Source organism: Cryptomeria japonica, chromosome 7 (genome assembly GCF_030272615.1).
Source record: "Cryptomeria japonica chromosome 7, Sugi_1.0, whole genome shotgun sequence".
Classification (NCBI taxonomy): domain Eukaryota; kingdom Viridiplantae; phylum Streptophyta; class Pinopsida; order Cupressales; family Cupressaceae; genus Cryptomeria; species Cryptomeria japonica.
The window spans coordinates 518,127,432-518,151,898 of NC_081411.1; the positions used below are offsets into that span (position 1 = coordinate 518,127,432).

At 36.3% G+C, this 24,467-nt stretch overlaps 1 protein-coding gene across 1 annotated transcript in view; it reads left to right on the forward strand.

Moving 5' to 3' along the window:
• LOC131061662 (uncharacterized) overlaps positions 1-24,467 on the forward strand; it is a 265,563-nt gene that overhangs the window by 136,179 nt on the left and 104,917 nt on the right. The window contains exon 9 of the mRNA XM_057995474.2: positions 14,506-14,578. Within this exon, the coding sequence (XP_057851457.2) occupies positions 14,506-14,578 (73 nt within the window). The remainder of the gene's footprint in view (positions 1-14,505; positions 14,579-24,467) is intronic.

Here is a 24,467-nt window from a genome sequence, read left to right on the forward strand (position 1 = left end):
TGTCAGGTTCTAAATTTATATTCACCGGACTCGTCATGCTCTACTCCATTCGTCCATGCCTTAACATTGCTTGTAACTTGGCCAGAAAATCAATTATAACAAAAATCGCTCTGGTCCCTTCCTGAGGGACAGGAGCGAACTAGGCCTTTTGGGACCCCTGTGGACGTTTTAAAATCTTCAATTTGTATTCAATGAGTTCATCTCATGCTTCCTCTTGCTTTTGAACGTAAACTTGCCTTGGTTTTTGCCTGGGTTTTGCCTAATGAAGGATATCGCTCTGGTCCCTGGGAGAGGGACGGGAGCTATAAGGTACTTCGCCCTGGTCCCTTGGAGAGGGACAGGAGCGAACTTTGCATTCTGGACCATTCTCCTTTGTTTTTGCATCTCAAATTATATTCATTTGGTAAAGCATCTCCCTCTGGACGTCCTCAAATCATCAAATCGTCGAAATCTCGCAAGGACAAGGCAAAATTTGATTTGTAGCTCCGGTCCTTCACTGAGGGACAGCAGCGATTTTCTTCCTGGAGGCATTTCTGTGCTCATGAAAATCTTCAATTTATATTCAATGGAAAGATCTTGTCGTTCTCCATCACTTCCAATTTGAAATTCGTCTTGACTCTGCAGGAATAGTGAGATATTTGAAAACGAGCTCCCGTCCTTCCCTGAGGGACAGGAGCGATTTTGCTCCTACAGGCCAAAATAACATGATTTTTCACATTTTAACACTTCACAAGGCGAAAACAAATCAATTCCAATGCCCAGGATCAAAATCAAAAAAAGTCAAAATTTGGTCAAAATATTCAATCGGACAAAAATTCACACTTGACTGTCAACACTTAGACAAATTTAAGCTCTGCATCAACATTCCAATTGAAAATTAGACCATTCTGGCGAATTCATTGCATTCAAAATTTGCATCCTAGAAAAGGAAGCTCAAAAGCTCTCAAAAACGACTGGATTTTGGCCTGAAAAGACAAAAATAAAAACCCTAGGCTTGACCCCAAATCCAGACGATTAACCAACTAACAAAATCCTAAAAACGAAGGCAAAAAACGAGGGAAAAACGAGCAAAAAGAGGGGGTCCCCATTTGCGATGGGGCGATGTGTGAAATGGTCACAACACTACTCTAGGTTCAATAAAACCAAAATCAATTTGAAAATCTAATAAATTGCAACTTTCCAATTCATAAACTTCTATGAAATTGAGCCGACTTCACATAATATGCACAATTAATCAATTGATTAAATCAACGTGAAAACATATCCAAATCGAATTTCATATACATTTTCCATCCTTCCGCAAAATAATTTCACATCAAAATCATAAAATTTGACTTTTAAAACATATCTCAAAAATCCCCAAAAACCAATGAATAGTAAAACCTGCCATTAAAGGACCTTTACGAATACTAAAATTTCAAAGTCGAAACTTCAAAATTCTAAAGACACCCTTTTGGTCTAAATCCACCAAACATCACACTTTCACACTCACCTACACAAATTATGCATTCTACTAAAATTTTGGCATGGTAACGACTTAAAAATGGAGTTTTCTCAATTTTACTCAATGAAATGCATTGCTTTCGAAGGGAAAAATATTTTAAATCATCCAATGATCCATTTGCAACCAACCAAAATTGAAAAGATAAAGCATAGAGAAAGTAATGAGGTTCTTACCTCCACTTTGCCCAAAATCTGGAAAGAAGAAAACTTTGAAAACTCCACGAAGTCCTTCAAATTCAAAGAGCAGCAATAAGTTGGTCCCATTCCTATCGCAATGAAGCAATACCCACAAAATCTCTCTCAAGAAATCCCCCTCAAATCTCTGATTTAAAAATCAAGTGTAGGGAGGGTTTTTGAGAGTTCAAAATCCCCCCCCAAAAGTCTAAGAATAAGAATCAACACTTTTCCCATATAAAACCAAATTGAGTTTTAGAAAATAAAATAAAATAAATAAAACTTTAATTGCCACATTCATAAACTTGACCAAATGAAATGTGTAATAAAAAGAACGTAAATAAGCCCCATTAAAATATTCCCAAAACATTAAATAACCATTTAATCACCAAAAGTCATCAAAATTAAATAAATTAATAATTAAAATTAAAATTTCCCAAAAGTCTAAATTTAACCCCAAAATTCACCCATACGTCCAATTGGTCAAATGCCAATTAAAATGAATACCCATAAGGCCCAATTATGTAATATTCTCCTTAATTTTTTGTTTTTGTTTTTAGCAATAAGCATTACAAAGCAAACACCATAACCCGTTAAGGTTAGAGAAACAATCCAAACAACTGAAAGGGAATGTAATATCCCGGATAATGTTTTTTGGTTTTTAGCACAATAAGAATTACAAACAAACACGTACCCTGTTAAGGTTAGAAAATGTAAACTCAATGCTTGCTGAAATTGTAACCCTTCCACTTTCTGATCACCAAGTGCCCAATGTGAGAAGGTGAGAGCATACAGTGATAAGGGGTACATTAGCTCATTGATCTGTTGGAAATTATAAAGTAAGTACAATGTTGGGTGGCAAGCCAGCCCCTTCCACTTTTCAGTGGGATGAAGAACAAGAACTTGGCGGTAAACCAGCCAAGGGAACAAAGCATAACCAAAACCAAATCACTCTACCGCTTATGCAGCGGGAGGACTTATGCATAAAAACTATCACTCAACCGCATATTTCAGCGGGAGGACAATATCACTCAACCACTTATTCAGTGGGAGGACAAAAGCACAAAGAAATTACAAACACTAAGGTGGCCCAACCAGCCTCTTCCACTTATGCACTGGAGATTACAATGAGCACTTCAAGTTCAATATGAGGTTTGTTGTCCTCATTTTTGTTGTTTTAAAAAATGAAGGACCATTACATAAAATTTTTACTCTATGGCATGCTTCCCGAGGCAGAATTTCGACTAATCCTTGTACTGGCTTAATCCTCAGTCCATCCTCGAACTACGTTTCAAATTTTGTCGCATTCTTGATTCGTTTGCTATGTTATCCTTCAATTTCGAGTTTTTTCTCCCTGACTGCAGGTGGAGAATTTTCTTTGAACTGCAAGTTTTAATGATTTCCATTGTTTTGATCTTTGTAGGGAAATTTTTAACTTATTACATGTGCACTTTATTAAAAAATGAAAACTTGTAATTTGTTTTAAATTTCACCTTTATTGCTTTTATTGTTTTTTTTGGCTTTTTCCGTTAAAATAGGGAATTTTTGGTTAAGTTACAAGTAAACTTGTAGTTCTTTCCAAAAACCCCTACTTTAATGGTTTTTACATGTTATAGGGATTTTAAACTCCTATTACATGTGTGCAAGTAAATTATAACTTGTTATAGGGATTTTATTTCCCCTTTACAAGTGATTTTAAACTTGCATCTCTCTCAAAAAATCCCGATTTTACCTTGTAAATGAAAAAGTGACAATTTAAAACTTGCACTTTGTCTTCAAAAACCCGATTTTGCTTTGTTGAGGGAAACGTGACAATGAAAACTTGTTATATGGAAAATTAAACCCGATTTCCTCTATGAGATGTGAATACATGAATTAAAACTTGTATTTTCTTCCAAAAAACCCGATTTTCTTCCCCTTGGTCAATTTTTCCACGAGTTCTTCCTAATTTTTTGTGGAGAAATCCAAGGAGTAAGGAGGCGATTTTATAGCAAGGCGATTTCTGTGGATTGAAGAACACGTTGCTGCTGTTTGGTGATGATTTACCCTCATTCTGTGCTAGAAACGGTTTACCACGTGGTCCTTTGAATCCGCATTTTGGAGGATATTTTCTTTGCAAAACAGCAAAGTCCTAAATCGTTTTTACCTCTCTTACCTAGGCGTTGAGTTTGGAAGAGGTTTTCAGTCATTCAATGGGCCATTTAAGAAGGTTTTGATGCCACGTTTTTACCACGTGACCCTATCTTGGCTGTGTTTTGGGAGGTTTTGATGCCATGTTTCCATCCCCTCCTTAGGCGTTTTGCTTTAGATCCCTTTGGCGTGTTCCCTCTTTGGCATTTTGGCCCTCCAAATTTGGATTTGCTGCCACATTTTTCAGTTTATGGCATTTTTGTAAAAACGTGATGAGGGTTTAGCATTGCGGATTGTCTCTATTTATTGGATTGTCTTCTTCAACACAAAGATTGATCATCTTTTGGAGAAACATTTTCAGTTTTGTGCAAGGTATGTTTTTCCTTTCTTTCTTGTTTCATTTATTTTTTTCTTGTTTTCTTAGTTTTCTTTTCTAGTTGTTTTTTGTAAATATGTTGTTCTTCCCCCAAACATTGGTTTTGTGAGAGAGATTTTCCCCTTGGTATGCAATTTTTGAATTGCATTGTTCTTCCCCTTTTTCCCTCTTTACTTGTATTCGGGATTTTAAATCCCGATTACAAGTTGGCTGAAAATTTTTGTTCTTCCCTTATGGTTAAAGAATTTAACCATTTATGGTTGAAATTCCAAGTTGAAAAGATGTGAAATACCCCCCCTTTCAAAATCGGGTTTTAAAAACCGGATTACATGTTGAAAAGTTCTTCCCATTTTCATGAAAATGACATTCCCAGATTTTTCCATTTCTATCCATTCATGTTTCCCATATCCGTACTTTCCATTTCCGTAATTTTTTGCAAGGCAAATTCTCATTTTCCATCCATTTCTCCATTTACAAATTTACAAGTGTACTTGCATTCGGGTTTTAAAAATCTGATTGCATGTATTTTCTTTCCAACTTGTATATTTGCAAAAATTTCCCCAAGATCCGAAATTGGTCAAAGTCAAGATTTTCCCATTTCTATATATTTCCCCTCTTCCTCTCACAAAATCGTGAAGTTCAAGAATCAAAGTTTTTCCCATTTGAAGAAGGAAGAATGTTATTTGCAGCTGACTATGATGTTGCCTTAAAACTTTTAAGTCTTCATCATAGTATTCCAGGTTTCCAATCAATGTCAGATTTGCCATCATCTCCAGTTCCAAAAAATATGAAGTACAAATATGACAAGTATCAGAACGAGGTTGCACCTTCCCAAGTTTCTTCCCCTTTGGATCGTATCAGAGACACATAAATTGGACACGTGGATATGTCAGAGTTTGTCAAGAGGGTGGAAGATCCACAAGATAACAACATGCAGCGGCTGTTGGACAGCCATATCCATCATGCATCTTCCTTCTCGGTGGCTGCCCTAGAACCTGAATTTGTTCTCGCTTGCGCCCATCATTTTGACAAAGAGACAAGAGTCATAAAAAATGATAATGGTGAAGCAATAATCCATCTTGGTGCAGATACAATCGAGAAGGTCTTCAGAATACCTCCTGCACTTGTTTACATGGAAATCTCCAAAGAAAGTGCAGCTGATTATTATGTGAAGAGAAAAAAAGATTGTAAGCGACATATCAACAGGTGGATCCACGAGCCACGAGCCTCCTTCTCAAGGTGGGCTAAGTTGTACTGCTGTGATTTCAAATGGGAGATAGGAGACACCATAACCCTTCTCAGCAGGATAATGGGCCTTGAGCATTCTAATGTCTTTGAGCCCTGAATGTACCAGTTCATCATGTTCATAAGGCAATCACATCATATATCATGGGGAGAAGTCATCAGTGATGCCTTGTGCGAACAACTTGCAGCAGTCCCTTCCACCATGACTTTTTACATGAACTCATATTTGGTATACTTGGTAGCATCACTTAGACACTTTCCAGGTCTTTCTACCAAGGGTGATCGCTCACTTATACCAGTTTGGGAATACTATAATCAATTGCCTTTGAGACCTAGCAAACTACATTTCAGAACAGTCCAAGATGCATTCTTCGGTTACTTCATGTGTCAGTTTGACAGAACTCTGAGGAACAAAAGGGTATCAAATGAGGCATGGGAAAGGGTGAGCGAGTATGGATGCTTGTTTCTATAGTTCCCCACCTTTACCTATATGAGAATCGGATGCTATAGTGGTCAGCCATATATGCTTCCTAGATACCCAACTGATAGGATCATTCTTATGGAGTTGGAAAGACAGATCATGGCTGTCCACACTTTTCAGTCTACTAAACACAAGGTTGGAATGGGGATCTCTACAACAAACCCATTAAAAATTGGCCGGTATTCTCTTGTCACATCCATAAAAGCTAAGGCCATGGAGATTGAAATGCAGGAAATTAAACTCAAAAGGTTTAAACCTAGAGCTGATTTTGATTATAGGGGTATGAAGGAGAAGATCAAAAAATCTTTTGTGCACATGCATCGCATTGAGGATATCTGGATAGATCTCCGCACAGAGGCCGAAGTTCTGAAGATGGATTACTGCAGGCTCATTGTTGAGCAAATTGTTGATTTGAACTTGGTAGACATCCCACAAGAGATGATTGACGATGGGCACGCACTTGATCCTGAGTATATTTCACGAAGGGTTGAGGAAGCTCCACTTCCTTTGATTCAATGGTCACACAAAGAGTGTGTATCCATTCTTGAGAGATTTCAGCCTATCTTGGCTAACACCAACACTTGGCTGAAAAGTAATGTTGTTAGACTCATAAAAATCAAAGTTGGAAAAGAAGATGATTCTACGGGGCCTCTTGGACGTAAGTCTGAGATTCAGGTTGACAACAAGGAAGGTGCATCATCTTCCGGCACAAGGATCAAGTTGCGAGTTAGTAGGGCTGTAGTGCTTCTTCCTAAGGAGACGACAGTTCGTGGGAAAGAAAAATCACGATTTCATGTTCAGGTGGTTGATCTAGATAATCCAGAAGAAGGGCAGCAATCTGATGATGCTTCTAAGTTTCCAGTTTTTGACTCGCCTCATGAGATCATTCCTCCAGTTTCCATTGAGACGCCTCTTTCTCCTCCTGATTTGCTTGTGGATGAATCTCCTCAGAATGCTATTCCCATTTCAGCATACGAGCCACCTCCTGATCATCAACAAAAGAGTGTGTTGGAAGTTCCTGAGGATATTCCTACTTGCATCCAATTGTCAGAAATTGATACTTCCACTTCTGATTTTGAAGAGTTTATCAGGCAATCTACATGCCCATTAGTAACTGAGCAAACCGTGGTCACTGTCCGAACAAATATTCCTCCCAGGATGACCAAGGTGATTCAAACAGAAACTGCTTCTCCTTTGCCTACAGCTGCTGCTGAAGGGGAGTTGATGACTTTACCCCCATGGCTTAGCTCTTTTACTCCAAAAAGGAAGAAGCAGGAAATCTCACTTGATGCCTTTGATTATCAACAACTAAAACAATCCAAATCCAAGGTTGCTAAGAAGGCCAAGACTATCTCCAAAGTAACCGTTGACAGTAACAAGATGAAGGTAGCTGAAATTTTAGAACCCATTGCAGATAAGCCACTTGAAGAAATGTCAGCTGCTAATTATAAGGTTACAAGGATAGAATTGGGCAAACAAACGCATGAGGTCATTAAACATGATGCTCAATTTTTTGTAGGTAAGTTGGTACAAAGGTGTGATGAACTTCTAGCAAAGAAAGACAAGCTAGAAGAGGAAAACCGACAACTTATGGCAGCCGTTCATAAAATCACAAAACTTGCTGCTGAAGGGAGTAACTCCATAGGTTCTTTTGGTTTCCAAGAATCAATTTGTGGAGTGGAAAGGGCTGCTCAGAAGGTAAAAGCATTGGATTCCTAGGTTGATTAGCTTCATGATCTATGTGCACAGGTAATGAAAGACATTTTTCAGATGATGTCCAAGTTAGAAACCATTGAGGAGAAACTGGATTAGACTTCTGATACTTTCAAAAAGAATCTGGAAAGTGTTGAAGAAAGTTTGACAATCTGACGTACCATGCCCCAACAACAGCTGAGTGTTTTATAGGAGCATGCCATCATCTGTTCTAGGGTCATGTACTTGGAATTTGAAGAGCTCCTGGAAAACAAGGCCCTTGTTCTTAAATCCCTCATTGAGGAGATCGGTAATGCAAAGAGATTTCGGGGTGATGTTTTCCGAGATATTGTCTCACATTGTGAAAGGGCCTCTTGCAACATATTAAGTGAGGATGGAGAGCTGATTCCAGAAGAAGAAGTTCTTGCTGATTTACAGATGAGGATTCATAATGAATGGAGGAGCGAACAATTCTCGGCCGCTTCAATTCAAATGTTGATGAAACACCAAGTCTTTTTGCATGAAATCTAGTCCATCCTGGATAAAAACAGCTCTGCGCTCCTTTGGTGTCATGATACTATCGTGAAGACCATGGTTGTTTCCAAAAACACCCATGAACTGGATCCTGAGGAACTACAAATGATCATCCAGAAGTTTAAAGGATTCGTGTCTTCACATGCTGCAACTTAAGTGTTTTTCAACACTTAGTTGTATTTTTCCACTTTTGTAATCTTTAGTTGTAGTTTTCCTTTCGACAAGTTACATGTAAAAGTATTTTTGTAAAATGCAAGTTAATTCATTACTTGCACTTTTGTAATTACATGTAAGACAACTACAAGTTGTGTTCAATTAGGACTGTAGTTGGAATAAGTCTTAGTTAGTTATTGAAGTCTTAGTTAGTTATTGAATAAGTGTTGGTGTTTGAGAGAATCTCTCAAGTTAGTTAGGATCCTCCCACCTTTTTTTCAAGGCTCCTCTTCTATAAATACTTGAGGGGTCTATTGTAATTTTTATCTTTTGGAAAGCAAGCAAAAACTTTGCCAAATTTATAGCAAAGAAGTCTTTGAGCTTTCATGTGTAAATTCAAGAATTGAAACGAATAGAAGAAAATTGCTCAAGCTTTGAGTCTTTGTGCTACATACTTGAGTTTGTGTTCTATATTAGCTTTCTTGCAAGTGTTCCTTAAAGAACTTAATCACATCTGATTTGCAGTCTATGTGCTGCAAGTAGTTGAGGATAATATAGATTAAAACAAATATTTTGTTGAGAAAAGTTGCAAGTATTTGTGCTTTCACTTGTTCTTAGGAGAATTTAGGAGTAGATTTTGTGAGAAATAGCTGTAAGTCTTTGAGCTTATACTACTTCCCATTCTTTTAAGTAGAAAAGAATAAGATATTTTAGTCTTTGAGCTGTTATAATTTGTTCTTTATAGCATGATTATAGAAAAGGGTAGATAGGACTTCATATAATCAAGTCTTTGAGCTTGGTATTGTTGTCCCGTCTCGAAGGAAGTGACGGAAGTCTTTGTGCTTTCAGGAAACTTTATTTCCTTTCTCTCATTTCATTTTGAAAGTGGTTACTGCTGTTTATATCAAATCGCTATCCTTTTCTATGAAGAGAAAAGGATATTGTCTTTCTTGAAGGAAGAAGAAAGATTGCTGTCCTATCCTATTTTATTTTCAAAGTTGTAGTTAGATATGGGGGGCCTTCCCTTAATTAGGAGAGTTTTACTCACACGTTGTGGTTGAAACCACAATTTTGTATATTTCCCCAAGTGTACAAAATTTTCAACCAACAAGGTTAGTACTACCAACCAACAAGGTTAGTACTACTAACCAATGATACAAGATGATTACAATGAAGTACTACAATATTCAATCATAGACCAAAACTGATTTCAGGCTAAAACATAAAAACAACAATTCTGATATAAATACCAGCATCTCCAGAAGTGGGCCAGCAACATGGAAATGCACATAACTCTTCTGAATCAACTCCAAAATGCTCACGAACTCAGGCGAACAACTGTTATGACCAAGGTGAATCAACTTGGAGCTCAAACCAGCACCCAAATCACCACAGGCAAAAGGCACGCAAACCAAGGCACTACAGGAAAGGTACGACCAGCTGCAAATTTCGGTTTTCTCTTAAAAAATCATATCATCACCAAACCCAACGCCCTTCCAGAGGAAAGATCACCTCTCCGAGGCGATTCCGACGAGCCTCTACTCAGAAGAAACGGATACTCAGGTAGAGAGTTATAATCAGAAATCTGCTTCAGCCACTCCAAACCAACAACATAGAAAACTCACCCAAACTCTAAAACTGAAAATCCTCACACCAAAATCAACTCTAAATCACACCCACCAGCTAGGTACTATATTGCAAGTACGAAATTGTGCTAGCTAGGAAGCCTCAACTCCGAAGCTCAGTTTTGCTCTCCATTTCGGTAGCATAACAATGCAAATTCTTTAGATGATCCAAATGAGAGCCCAAGACTCTTATTTATAACTTTTGCTCCCTAAATTCAAATGCAAATGCGCCCAAATACTTCCAAATTACATGTCACTCCATAATTCCCCCCAAAGGCGCCCAAATACATTTGAAAAATATGAAATAAATCCCTCAAGGGTGGCATCCCCTTCCCTTAGGCAAGTTCGAAGTTTTGCCTAGGATAATAATTTGCAAGCAAGACATTGGGTGATGCTCATGAAATAATTCGATTTCCTTTATGCCCTTGACTTGGGAAAATTTGATAAAATCACTTAAATAAAATAAACTTCTTTTTCCCAAAGTCGTCCAAAATAATATAATTAAATATTAACCTTAGAATGCAGTGTTAATATTTAATAAATCATCCTGCAAGACAAATACTGCTCAAAACGTAAATGAATTGAGGATTGAAGTGCTGAACCATCCACTAGACTGAACTGAATCTCTGAACTTCCCTGCTATAAATAGAATCACTTGAATTGATACTTACTAAAAATAGTAAGTCAAGCAATATAGCTCCGAAAAACATCATCTTCGCACCTAGTGACAGAACATGGAAAACTTTGTAAGATAGCGTCATCTAAACAGTCAACCCCTGACTTACTAAAAATAGTAAGTTCATGCTGCACCAATGTTTGCAACCCTAATTCTTCATTCCACATAGCCTACGGGTCTTTGAGATAGGCCAATGGACCACTGAAAGCACATCATTGAGAAGGGGACATCACAGGGAACCCTTCCACCTTTTGTTTACCGAGGGCCCAATCTGGGAGGGTGAGAGCATGCGGTGTTCCGGGGATCGTTAGCACCATAAACAAACTGAAAGTACAATGTATGGGCGGCAAGCCAACCCCTTTTGCTTATCCAACAGGATAGAAACTAAATTTCTTGGCGGTAAACCAGCCAAGGGAAACAACAAGAAACTGAAACTCAATCACTCTACCGCATATTTCAGCGGGAGGACATTACATAAAGCTATCACTCTAACACTTATTCAGTGGGAGGATTGAGCAACAAATATCAAATTATAGGCGGCAAGCCAGCCTCTTCCACTTTTCAGTGGGAATGCTTACAATCCAAAAATGGTTAGTAGTATTGCTACTTAACCTTACAATATAAAATAGAGAGATAGAATAGAGAAGTAATGCTGTTCAATGCTGATAAATATCTTCAAACAGTTACTAACTCCCAAAAGATCCTTCAACATGAAATTATGAAATCCTAGGATCAATAACACGCAGACCAACAGCTTCAAGAAACTATGAAATGCTCAATTCTCTCTCCAAACTCACCCAAGTCACCCCAAATCACACCCGAATCAACTAACCTACTCACACTACGAAAGGCACACCCAAACACCAACTTCTGGAAATTTGTAATTTTATGACAGCAAGCTGAAATGCACAACCAGCAACACCCAGACACACTAAAATGCATAAAACTCACTCACTACTCACACCTAACATCCCCAAAGACTCCCAAACTGCTAATATATCAAGAATGACCGATTACAATAAAAAAAACCGACCTCCATGTACCCCATTTACCACATCTTGTTTCCAAAATGCCCACACAAGACTAAAGGCCTAGGTTGGGAAGTACGATTTGCAAAATAAAAATGATTACTCAAACATTAGTGCTGAAAACTTACAAAAGCCATGGCCTAGGACATAGGAATCCACAGAGCAAATACGCAGAATGATAGAATCGCCTGGCCAAGAGGTACGAGCAAGATATGGTCTCAGCAACTCCGTGACCAGCAACCAGAAAACACTCCAATCCCACACAAAACTCTCCACAATCTGCAGAACACTCACTGACAGCACTGGAATTAGAGGAACACAACTAGGTGCTATCTTCCAAGTACGAAACTGAGGCTTAGCTAGGAAGCCACACTTCGAAGCTCAGATTTCAATCGCCAAACTGACAGCATAATGATGCAATTTCATAAGCCAAATGGGAGGCCAAGCACCTGTATTTATAGTTTTTTCCCTCTGAAATTCAAATGTAAATGCTCCCAAATTCACCTCTCTAGTTTGCATTTCATTAACCAAAGTGGACCCAAGAATGGCGCCATACTTCAAGTCAAAACCACGCCTAGCCAACAAGGACCACGATTTTTGACATAGCATAAACTTTGTCAAATAAAATAAAATCTCCTTATTCAATTTTGCCGTTCCCCTTCATGACATAAATAATTCACCTAGCTGACTTAGGAGAGATCATGTTATGCTCAATTCCCAATGTCATTAATCAGTAATAAAAATAATAAAAATAATTAAATATTAAACCTTAAGATTAGGAAATAATATTTAATCAAATCACTTATGACTCCAATACTGATTATCAACAAAATTCAGGATGAAGCTGAGCAATGAAGACCATTGAATTGCTGCAGAATTAGGACCTTGTCCAAACTGCTAAAAATAGAATTGGTCAATATTGCCACTTACTAAAAATATTAAGTCATGAAATACTGCTCTGAAAATCATGATCTTCGCACCCAGAGAAAGAGCTTGGAAAGCTCAGTAAAACTGCACCATTCAGATAGCCAAACCCTAACTTACTAAAAATAGTAAGTTCACATTTCATCAAAGAGTCAACTGCATGTTATGCCACACTGGAGTTCATGGAAAACCTAGAAGGAAACCACAAGCAGGACTGAAGAATTCCCTTCTGACTAACCCTAACAAGCTCGAGCAAACCTCCATAGAAGTTGCAAACCCTAATTCTCCTTTCCACATAGCCTACGGGTCTCCGGAATAGGCCAATGGACCACTGAACTAATCACCGCCGAGAAGAGGACATTACAAATTAAATCCAAGGCAAATAAATTACCAATAAAATTATTAAAATCCAACTCCATATTAAAATTGATGATGATCTGTAGAACACACCAAAATGCAAATACTCTTTATTGGTCATCCACATGAGAGACTTATGGTAATCCGAACAATATCAACACGGTATCCAGGTCTTTATTTGTATTCACATGGGGAATTGCACTTAATTAAGTACGATGGGCAAGGTTCAATGATTATTTGGCTTGTTTTTGATTTAACCACTGTCAGGGAAGTGTATGCTTAGACCTGTGGAGCCAGGTGGAGTCGATACTCGGTACCTACAACCACCTAGAAACAACAAGGATATATATATAATTTAGTCAAAGCACATAATTTCCCAACTGGGGTAAAAATCACATAATATTAATTAATTGCATTTAATTAATTTAAACACATTACCATTTAATTCTAACATAAATATTAATATCTTGAAATATAGAAAATCAACCCTCATCATTAAACCATCTCAAAATCTATTTGAATGTTAGCATCACATTAATTTAACATTTAAATCAATATTAAATGACATCTCAACATAATTAACAAAAATCTGATCAACACCACATGGAATAGCATACACAAAAGTATATCAGTCCATCTCTACGAATTAGGCACAGAAAAATACATGCACACAATACAATGCAATCACAATGATGGCCGATTAGGACTTTGATGTGTAATGTGTTAGGGACCTGGGATAAGCATTAGAATGAGTTTATAAAATTAATAATATCCCTGCCACATTTGAGACAAAAAGGGGAATTTATGAAATATAGGCAGCACATAAAGGTGTAACGGCTCATAGAGTACTATTATAAAAAAGACAGGTGATTTGCAATTAAGGTGTGCTGTTGGCAAGGTATTAATTCAACTAGCCATTCAAGGAACAGCTTATGATTATATTCAATTATTTGTGATAATATTATGTACAAATCAATTGTATTCAGCTCTGAAATAAATATTTGTAATGCTTTGTGAGTAGTATTAGTTTTGTTCTATTACTTAATTATTATATTCACCTGCAAGCACATAGATAGTGTTACTTCAGCATATTGGAATTCCATCCAACAATTATCAATAGAAAAAAATAAAATAAAAATCGAGGTGGTATTTATAGAAAATCAGGCTTCAGCATCTTTTCTTTCAAATGATAATAATGAGTTTATCACAAGAAATTGTAATATAGGAAAAAAAACTGGGGCCATGAAAACAATCCATTCACACTGTCTTCTTATCTTTCCTATGTGCTAGCATTTTGTATAATGGCTTTGCTTGATTTATATATTTTTCTTCTAGAAAGTTATCATCTAAATACAACTTAAAGTAGCATGGATGTAACTTATAAGATTCTATGCTATAACTTTTGTTATTCCATGTGGTTCATAAACACTTAGGAGAGGATTAAAGTAACCTACTTGGATCACTTTGAAGAGGATCTTGGTGAATTTTGATTATGCAGTAAAAATACAATCTGTATTTTATAATGTTTTCTCTAATACTTGATTTATTTTTAGGGATTTGTTTCTTCAGTATTTTTCCTCTTATCTTATTTTTTGTTCTCTTTCAAGGCACTGGTAAAATAAGGGATCAAACACCAAATAATTTTGCACCAATGGAACAAAAAAGTTCAGTTTTCACAAGGTAAAAGTGAAATATTGCTAGTTGATTTGTGTTCCTTTCCAAAAAAAGATAGCATGTTGTGAAGTTAAATTTTCTTTTGTCACCCAAGATTTCTGAAGGTCATATGTTATTCTTATTTTCCTATATATTGACTATCCTTACCAAAGAGGATTATGTATGAAGGAAAAGGAAACAAGAGCTCTTTCCTTTTTGAATTTCAAATCACTTTACTTGTCTTCATGCAGTTAAAATTAGAATACATATCAGTCTCAAAATGAGAAATTTGAGTTATCTAATTTTTAAGTATAGGTTGTGTTGATGTGTTTTTCATGCACATGCAAACATAGAATAAAATACCCAAAAGTATCTTATCCTCTTTTGAACAAAGTTACTTAAATGCTGAAGATTGGCTTAAGGATCACTTGAGACAACTCCAAGGTTCTTGTATGTCAGGTCTTGACTTGTGGATAAGCACAGTTGGTTGATGTGATTGCTGGTATCAGAAGGGGACTTATGTTGAATTGTCGAATGCTTGAATCGCTGGAACTTGATCATCTGATATTTCAATCTTGTGATGCTTTTGATCCTAAACTAACTTATTATTGAAAAAAGGGCAAAAGGTGAAGGGTTGAGAAAGTCTATTCTAAGGCCTAGAATGTAAGAAGATGGATGAATGATTAGATGAAATCCTACTGAGTGAGGTCTCACCATCAAACAGAACAATTTGACACAAGCTCAGTGCAATCTTCTAAGGACATTTCAAAGATGTTCAAATCATTACCATCAAACATTGCTCACCATTCAAGTTAACGCATAAACAATGGACACATGACAATTTGAATTTAAGCTCATATCACTCTAGTTGACCATGCAAGGCATACTTACAATCAGCAAAAGGCTAGTGGTATGGACAAAACAGATTCCACACAAATGCATTCAACAATTTCTTCCATTCAATCTAATCAACATGAAAATAAATTGAGAAGTAAAGACCATATGAATTGTTGAAGTAACAAATCAACTTCACCATAACTTCAATGAAATCAAGTGTTCTTTACAACAAGATTTTGACAACAATCTTTGCCTTCTCCTAATCTAACTTCTATTCTAATCTAGCTATTCTTCTAAAAACTATCTATTTGCTAATTATTCACTATTAACCTTTACAAAATGATGAGCTTGAGCTTTATATATAGAGAGCTCATTTACAATGAATGGCTAGGATTGAATCTCCATCAATGGCCAAGGTTTTACAATGAAACCCTAATTAGGGTTTGTTATAACAAACGCTTCTTAGCCAATGAGAAAATTACATTTAGAGAATGTGGACCAATAGATATTGAGGGTAGGTACATCGGAGTTTGTGCCTTCATATATGAGCTTGATTCATTGAACTTAGACGTGTAGATGTGGACCCCTCGGATTGGTGGAGTAGTGACTGGGATGCCACCTCAATCTTGCACTTGTGCTTGGTCAAGGAACGTTGAGCAATATCTCTTGATACTCAACATTATTCAGTTGCTCAATGTGATGATTGATGAGAAGTGGACTTTGATTAACTCTTTTGAAACTATCTACTTCTTTGATCATGTTTGATATATGCTTGGGGATGACCTTGATTGACCTTCTCTTGCTCATGATATACTTTGAGTGGATGGTGCACTTGGTTGAATGTAGCTCTTCACTGTACTAAATTTGATTCTTGGATTCCCGAAGGGAATTCAAGATTGTAAGACCCTTATTTTCTACCATGCGAGTCATCTTTCCTTCATGCTTTAGTGCCTTGAAGTAGTTGGATGATTTTTTCTTTGCAGCCTTTGATATCTTCATGCTATCATGATGTGGGGAGAGTCTTTAAACACTTTGAGATCTTCTCTTCCTTGATTTTCTTGTGTTTGCTGATGAAGCTTCTTGAAGAGGTCTTCCTTGTATCTTGACCTTGATGCTGAAATTCTCTCCTCGAGACATTTGTTACAATCTTCCTCCAACCTGGTCTTTTTTGATTTCTTTCCTTACCTCCTGCAAAACAAACAAATGGGCATCAAACATACATGATATATAACCTTTACATACTCCCATCTTAACTTGATCTTTTATTCTATATGTTGCAGATCTGATATGTGCAGGTTTCTATAGGGGAGATTGCTCCTTTTGATAACTGAATTCACTGTCTTTGTGATAGAGTTTGTTAACGATGTGCTTCCTTGCAGATTAAATTCGCTGTCTTGCTGATGCTTAAATGATGAATTCGCCTACTCCAAAAGATCAGACCTGCATCTCTAATGATGAAATTTGTCCTTATGCTGATGAAGTTCGCTGTTGCTTGATGAAGTTCACCAATATTCTGATGGAATCCGCTGACCTGCTGCTGATGGAGAAAAGAAAATGCTTTGAATTGATGATTAAAATGATTAATCTACCTTCCTTATATATGCACTTAGGGCAAAGGATGTGTCTTTTGGGTATAAGGCCGACTCGTTTTGACAAAAATAACAAATTGTTTCCTTAATGCTGGCCGACTTAATACATTGAAACTCTCCCTTTTAGAAATTCGAATTTTAAATAGAATTTTGGCGCCAAAAAGCTTGCCTTTGGGTAATTTGCTTTGGGACCTTGGCAAGGTACATGTACTGATAAGAATTCGCTCTATGACCTCTCCAAGGTACATCAATTGAAAAAATTCTCTCCATGACCTCTCTAAGGTACATTATCTTGATGAAAAATTCACTCTATGACCTCTCTAAGGTACTGTTACTGAATTTTCATATTGATTACATTTTAGTGGAAAATTCAAGCGCTAGGCAAAAGATTACAATTACATAAAGAAAATTCCAAATCTTTCAATTGTTTTCAATTTATAATATTTCATTTTTTATACAATTGAAAAGATTAAGAGAAAGTATTCTACTGAATAAATGTTTCTCTCACACAAGACCGTGAGAGTGATCTTTATTTTCCTATGCAAAGGAGAAATACAAAAATTAAATAACACAAATGCATAGGAAAAGATGAGAAGGGAACCAACCATTGCCTGGGGGTATATGGCTGGCATAAGTCTGTTTCTGCTGGTATAAGTCTACATCCCTGGTGTCTTTTAGCCTCCAGTTGTCTCCTAGTCCTGAAAAAGTGAAAAAACATGTGTTAGATCCAAGGGATCCAAGCAATGACTCATTATTTGCTAATCATGCCTATGCATGTATACTATTCAATCATGATCCTTTTTGACAAAAAAATAAGCATCAAATCAAACAGAAAGGAAAGATCATTCTCAGTGCATTGGAGAATCAATGTTTTTTCTAACTATGTTTGCTTAATGTGCAGAAACAGGTTAAATAAAAACTGCAGATTTCAGATTTCATGTATGAGTGGGATTAAATGAGGCTCCCACAAGGGTTGAGCCCAGCTCATATAATCTATGTGACTGTTCAAAAGAAGATGTGTATTCCCTTTCAAATAACATGGGCATAACAGCCGTATTGAACTTGCAATGCAAAAAACGAACAAGGAAACTAAGAAGCTTCATTTTGTTCTGGGAGTTCTATATTGATTTCTAAGAGAGAAACACTGTGTTTTAGTCACATACACAACTGACAGAAGAGTTTTGTAGCCAAGGCAAAGGAGCTTGAGGCAGAAATGCAGTCAATGAAAGTTCCAACAAGAAACTCAGAGATTAAAGGAATAAAAGGCATTACAGAACTACTTTGTGATCACAAGGGAACAAATGCTAAGCATACTGCCAAAGGAGGAGAGTCACTGTTACAATGAGTGTGTCAAAGTCTCAAAATGGAGATAATGCTATGGGTTCAAGATATAAGAATACAACTTCTACAGATGTAGGCACAGAAAATCGAAAATCAGGATGGTCAAAATGGTGTTACAGAGAGTTGTATATCAGAGGCTGCAATAGGTTATCCAACAGAAACAAATAGTAGGACTCAATTGTAATTTCCGAAAAGTTATAAAGCAGGAGATGCAAATGAGCGTGAGGGTTATAAATAGTGAATTCTCAAATGCATACAAGAGACATGGATTTTTTTTTTTAAGCACAGTTTATCGCATTATGGAATGACAATACAAACAATGTGGGAATGCTTATCTATAAGCTATATGCAGTACCCCTGAACTCAAATTACAGCAGAAAATACATCAAATATTTATTCCATGACAGCCCTGAATTCTACGGTGCAAATGAACAAACGGTTTTATATGTGGGAGATCTTTCTTATACGAATGACTATCTGTTGTATAACAATAAGAGACGGAAAACCCATCAACACAACTGCCTGTGCGAAAACTCCAAAAAAAATAAAAATCAAGCAAAGTTCATGAAATTATTACACATTGCCAAGATTCCAAGAAGAAATTAAAAAAATTGCAGAGATTTCAAACTGAAGGTGCAACTCGAAAATACCTTTTCGATTTTACAACTAAAAAGATGCCATGATTTATGAAGAAAATCCCTGCGAATTCGAAATAGGAACAAACTGGTTGAAGCCGTGGACAACTGCCGAAGGAGGAGAGTTAGCTTTCAGTCTACATTCCTCATCTTCCTATTCAAACCCTAGCAGTGCGGCATAAACTCTTCTACGGCGGTGTAAAATGCAAAGATGAATAAGAAGACTTAGGTTTTACTGATGCTTATATTCCCTTGTCTCGCATTTTTGTGGGATTGTATTTCTTTTTTAATTATGCACATAATGCATGGTGGTCAAGTTTCTAGACTCCCACTTATGAGATATCATGCCTAGCCGTGGGGAGGCTTTAAAACCCCCAAGTCTTTCAAAAGACTTATTTAAAAATCAAAAGATGTAATTAATTTTTATAATTAATTATTATGTTAATGTTGAAAAAAAATATACACTTTTAGCAACATTAACATAATAACTAATTATTTAAATTAATTAGTTTTGTATATAAAAAGAAATTTCCTATCATCATATCTCTATAAGGAAATTATTTTTGCATCTTTATAGCCTTTAGAATTCAATACTTTTCACCCATAGACATATGGAAAATTGTAAAATGAATATTCTAATTGGATAAATTATAAATCCAATTAGTATTTATTATAGTTGTGTCTTAGATATTTATTCCCAATATGCATATGGAAGAAAAATATTGAACTCAAGGAGGTGGAGTTATCTCATGAGTCTGGGGTCGAATTTGGGCTTAAGGTGCAGTTATGCATGGGTTTGTGCCAGTTCTCCAGTAGTTGAAGCTTGATTTTGAGTGTCTCAAGGGTCAACCTTTAGTTTTCCAAGAGTTTGGACCAGATTTCACACTTTTATGCAAAATTTGAAGCCTTTTTGGGTGGATTTCCTTCTCTGCTCGGATTTTGAGATCTTTTGAGTTGGAGATCACTCTAGTTCACCTTCAGTTGACTTAGAGTCATCTTATCCTTGCATTTGGAAGGCCTTTTTGTATAAAGGAAAAAAGCATTTCATTTTGAAGGGGTTCTGGATTTTTATTCTCAAGCTTGGCAGAGAATTCTTTCTTGTAACTCACATTTACAGTTCTTGACAGAAAATTCAATAAAATATCAGTTTATACCTTATATTTCTGAGTTTATTATTTGATGTGTGATTGAGAGTCATTGTCATATTGTGTTATTGATTAAATAACCTTTTGGAATTTCTGTCTCATGCATGAATCACAGGTTATGCATTGTGATTTATCAGTTAATTGTTTGAGAAAGTCTTTTTTTCCTTTCAATTTTCTGTGTAAAGATCCTATGCATAAATCACTTTTTGTGATATAAATCAGAGGTGCTTTTGAGTAAAACAGATGATTTAGAAAGTTTTTTCTGTCATTTTTCAGATCAATTTGGTGTATCACTCTACTTAAGTTATTAGTTTTCTTTCCATCTTTATTTATACCTTCTCTCTTTTCCAAAAAAAGCTCTTTTTCCAAAGTTCTATTAGAATAGGTGATCCATCAGTATCAGGAACCGGCCTATCTGGAGGTCCAATCATCCCAGTAGTTAACCCACAGACTCATGATTGTTCCCATGTTATCCCAAAGTGCCGAGTTTTAAGAACTTAGTTTTCGGGTGCACTTTTGGGCATTAACAGGTACACTATCTTGATGAAAAAATTCGCTCTATGACCTCTCTAAGGTACACTATCTTGATGAAAAATTCGCTCTATGACCTCTCTAAGGTACATGAAATGATAAGAAAGTTTGATCTCAAAATCTCAACAAGGTACACGCTTGAACAAATTTGCTCTAAAATCTCTTTAAGACTTCAAAATTCACTCTCGATCTTCCCTTGGATAAATTCGCTCTTGATCCCTTGCAAGGTACACAACTTGGCAAAAATTCCCTTTGGACCCTTAGGAAGGTACATGACTTTGTGAAGAAATTCGCTCTAGGACCTTTGGAAGGTACATGATCTCAAAATTCACTCTAGGGCCTTCGGAAGGTACGCAACTTGGTGAAAAGAATCTCGCTCTTCATCCTTTGGAAGGAACATGCCCTTGGTGAAATTTTCGCTCTAGGACCTTTGGAAGGTACTGTTACCTATTTTTCACTTCTAGTTGAAAAATAGGTTAAGTTATGCTTGTTTTTACAAAATGGAGCAAAGTACATATTACTTCTGCTATATTGCTTTCTAACTGCACTAAGGAAGAATCAACTAAAGATTACTTTTTTAATGCTTCTAGTTTGTAACAGCAAGAGAGGGAGACATCTCATTTAAAAAAAGGAAGTATTTTTATTGATATTCAAACATGCGTCCCACACAAAGAGCCGTGAGACTAGCTACATGCATCAGGTGCAGAAAAGAAATACACAAACATGTATACATAAGTACAAAAAATAAAGAGAGCATGTTGAGAATGGAACCAGTCATTGCCTGAATGATTGGAACGGCTGGAGTAGACTCGATGTTGCCTTTGTCTTGCTCCTTTGTCCTGGTCTGTATTTGCTTTCCTTTTGGTACCTGCAAAAGAGTTAAAATATGCAATGCGTTAGAACATTTCATTCTAAGCAATGGCTGGCTACATTCCTAACATGTGTACTAATGCATGCATATATATATAGTCCCTACATATAGCAGGTGCGTATAGCCAGCATCACGAAAGATCTCAGAAGGCAAATATCAGATCAGAAGAAATCAAATGCATCTTATTTCTAACTTGTTTGCTTCATGTGTAGGAACAGGGAAAGATAGCTTGCTGGTTGTAAACTTCACAAACGAGTGGGGGTAAATGAGGCTCCCACAAGGGTTGAGCCCAGCTCATATGAAATCAACAAAGGCACGTCTCGGAAAATGATACCGATAAGAATCAAAGCATGGACAGCAATCATTCGCGCCACATGTCACATGTTCCAGAGGATGTATGCAAGGGTGTATACATGTTGGAGTAATCTCCATTATGCAATTCAAGGGCAGCTTTAATCTAATAGCTCCATTTATGATTGTGCATTACCACTGTGCTACCCAGAACTGAATAGCAAGCTCACTCATTAAGGCACGAGTCAGTGATAATGCCTATTACAGTATGATAAAGAATGCATCATTAACATGAATGAAATGAAGGAATATTATAAGTAATATACTGATCAATGGAAATGCATGTAAAATACAGTCACAACAAATTCAGAGATGGCAAAATCAGTCATGACATAAAGTACAATAACCAAAGAGCATCAATCCAAATGCATAGAGCACAAAATCAGGCATTCACAGCAGTAAAAAAGACAGCCATATATGAAGTTACCGGAGCTTTCAAAGGATAGTCATATTTTGGTGCATTAACCTTCGTAGTTGACAACCATTTGAGTTTTGTTTTTGAAAAATGACTGTCAATGCATATGCATGTACAAGGGTTTCAGGGAACTCTACATCATTAAGCCATATTTTAAAGAAAGAAGTATTGTCAAAGGATAGTACTTATGAGGTGGTTTGTAGCTAGAGCAGTCATAATGCTCGTATAATAGTCAGGAAGACAATACAAATCACATAAATTTTAATGCTCATGATGTAGGGATTTGATAACCAAGATAGGGGTCAGCAGATTAACAATCAGGTTCACAGTAAGGTTTAGAGCAATATGAATAAAAAGATCAAATATTTAAAAGACCTCTATCAAGATTACAAAATAGTGATCAAACCAGGTGCATTCATGGCGATGCAATTGTGATGAAAAAATGTCTAAGCTGTCAAAGTATCCAGGCAAAGCATTATAGTTGAGCCTGAAGGTTACAATATCACTGTGCAGTAAGTACTAAGAATAAGTATAGAATACCAAATGATTGTGCGAAATATAACACCTACAGGTATGTTGATGACAATTTGTGAGTACATAAATGTTCAATGTGAAGCTACAACTGTTGGGGATTTTTATATTATCATTGAAGCAACAAGGTGTGCCTTGGCAAGAAATTGCTATTTTATATCGTCTGCAACGCATTGGTTTGGAGGTTCAGCACAACTTGCAAGCTTTAGGCGTTGAATGCCACATTAGAGTTCTACGAGCAGCCACCTATGAATCAGATGAGCTGGGATCCAAGCGCCTATTGAATTTTTCTGTCCATCTATGAGTTTAACGATGAGAGATTGTTTATCTTACCTTCAGCTGAAAAGGGGTTTCTTGTTGTTACAAGCCATTAAATCTACGTGGTCTCATCTAGTTGGGCTGCTAACATGCAGTGAACTATCTTCATATGCCTCGGCTAAACCAATGTCTAATATGTCAAGGAGTGATTGTGTAAACACTTGATGGTATGAATTCCATATGAAACTTATAACAGCCACAAAGAATGACTCAAAACATATGGAATTGAGAGATATTACGTTCAATATCATGCAGCAGATTTCTGTGAAAGAGAGGCAGTCGTGTAATGCACAGAGGGATAATATTGTTAAGTTTTAACAAATGTTATATTTCACAGAATAGAGCATACCCGTGGCGACATGAGCAGTGCAAATTGTCCAAGAAACCCTACAGAGACTCAAACATGGCGGCCAGAGATAAATCATCAAAAAATCATGGCACCCAACACTCAAAAAATAACGCCCAGCTCGAAAAGATCACACCTAGCACAACAGAATCAGTGAAAAGAATCGAAGATCATTGCCAACACAAGTTCATAATGAAGCAGTATGCAGAAGACAATGTTTTTTCTCCTTTTTCTCAGTCACTAATTCTTCAGAAAATCGAATTGAAATGCCTCAAAGATATGTACCTGGAAATTAGAAATCGTTTCCAGAATTACGAAAAAGTCCTCAGAATATGTGGGATGTGCGAAAATCGGTCCACGTTCAGCCCAGTATGTGCCCAGAATCATCCAAGTCGCTGTTTTGACCTTCAAACCCTACCCCCATGGCGGCGCCCAAGTAGAGCTTCATGGCAGCAGGAAGGAAAATATCGAAATGCCAAAGGGAAGTGAAGAATGGAATAATTTAGGTTTTCTTTCCCTATATCCCTATTGTGGCTTTTAGACATTTTTTTTGCCTTCGTTTGCTTCTATTCTTTTCCATGCCACGTGAAATGCAAGGGACCCATCGAATAAGATATTTGCATTACTTATTAAGTGATTTATAATATCACTTAATACTTTATTTCAATCTAAATATCTTATTAAGTAATATTATGAATCACTTAATAAGTATGTCTTTTATAAGGACTTCTATATAAGCATTAAAATTCAATACATTTAATTAAAGTGATTTTCAAAATTTTTTATTATATTAATTAAATAATTTATTTTACTTTATTTTTATAATTAAAATCAAAATACTAACAAATAAAATAACAATAAAATGTTATTAAAGTGAAATTGGTCACTTTGTTAATATTTTTATCACTATTTCATTTATTAGCATTTTGCCTTTAAAATATAAAAATAAAATAAAACAAAATATCTAATTAAATAATAAATTTTAAAAGGTCACTTATGAGATGTA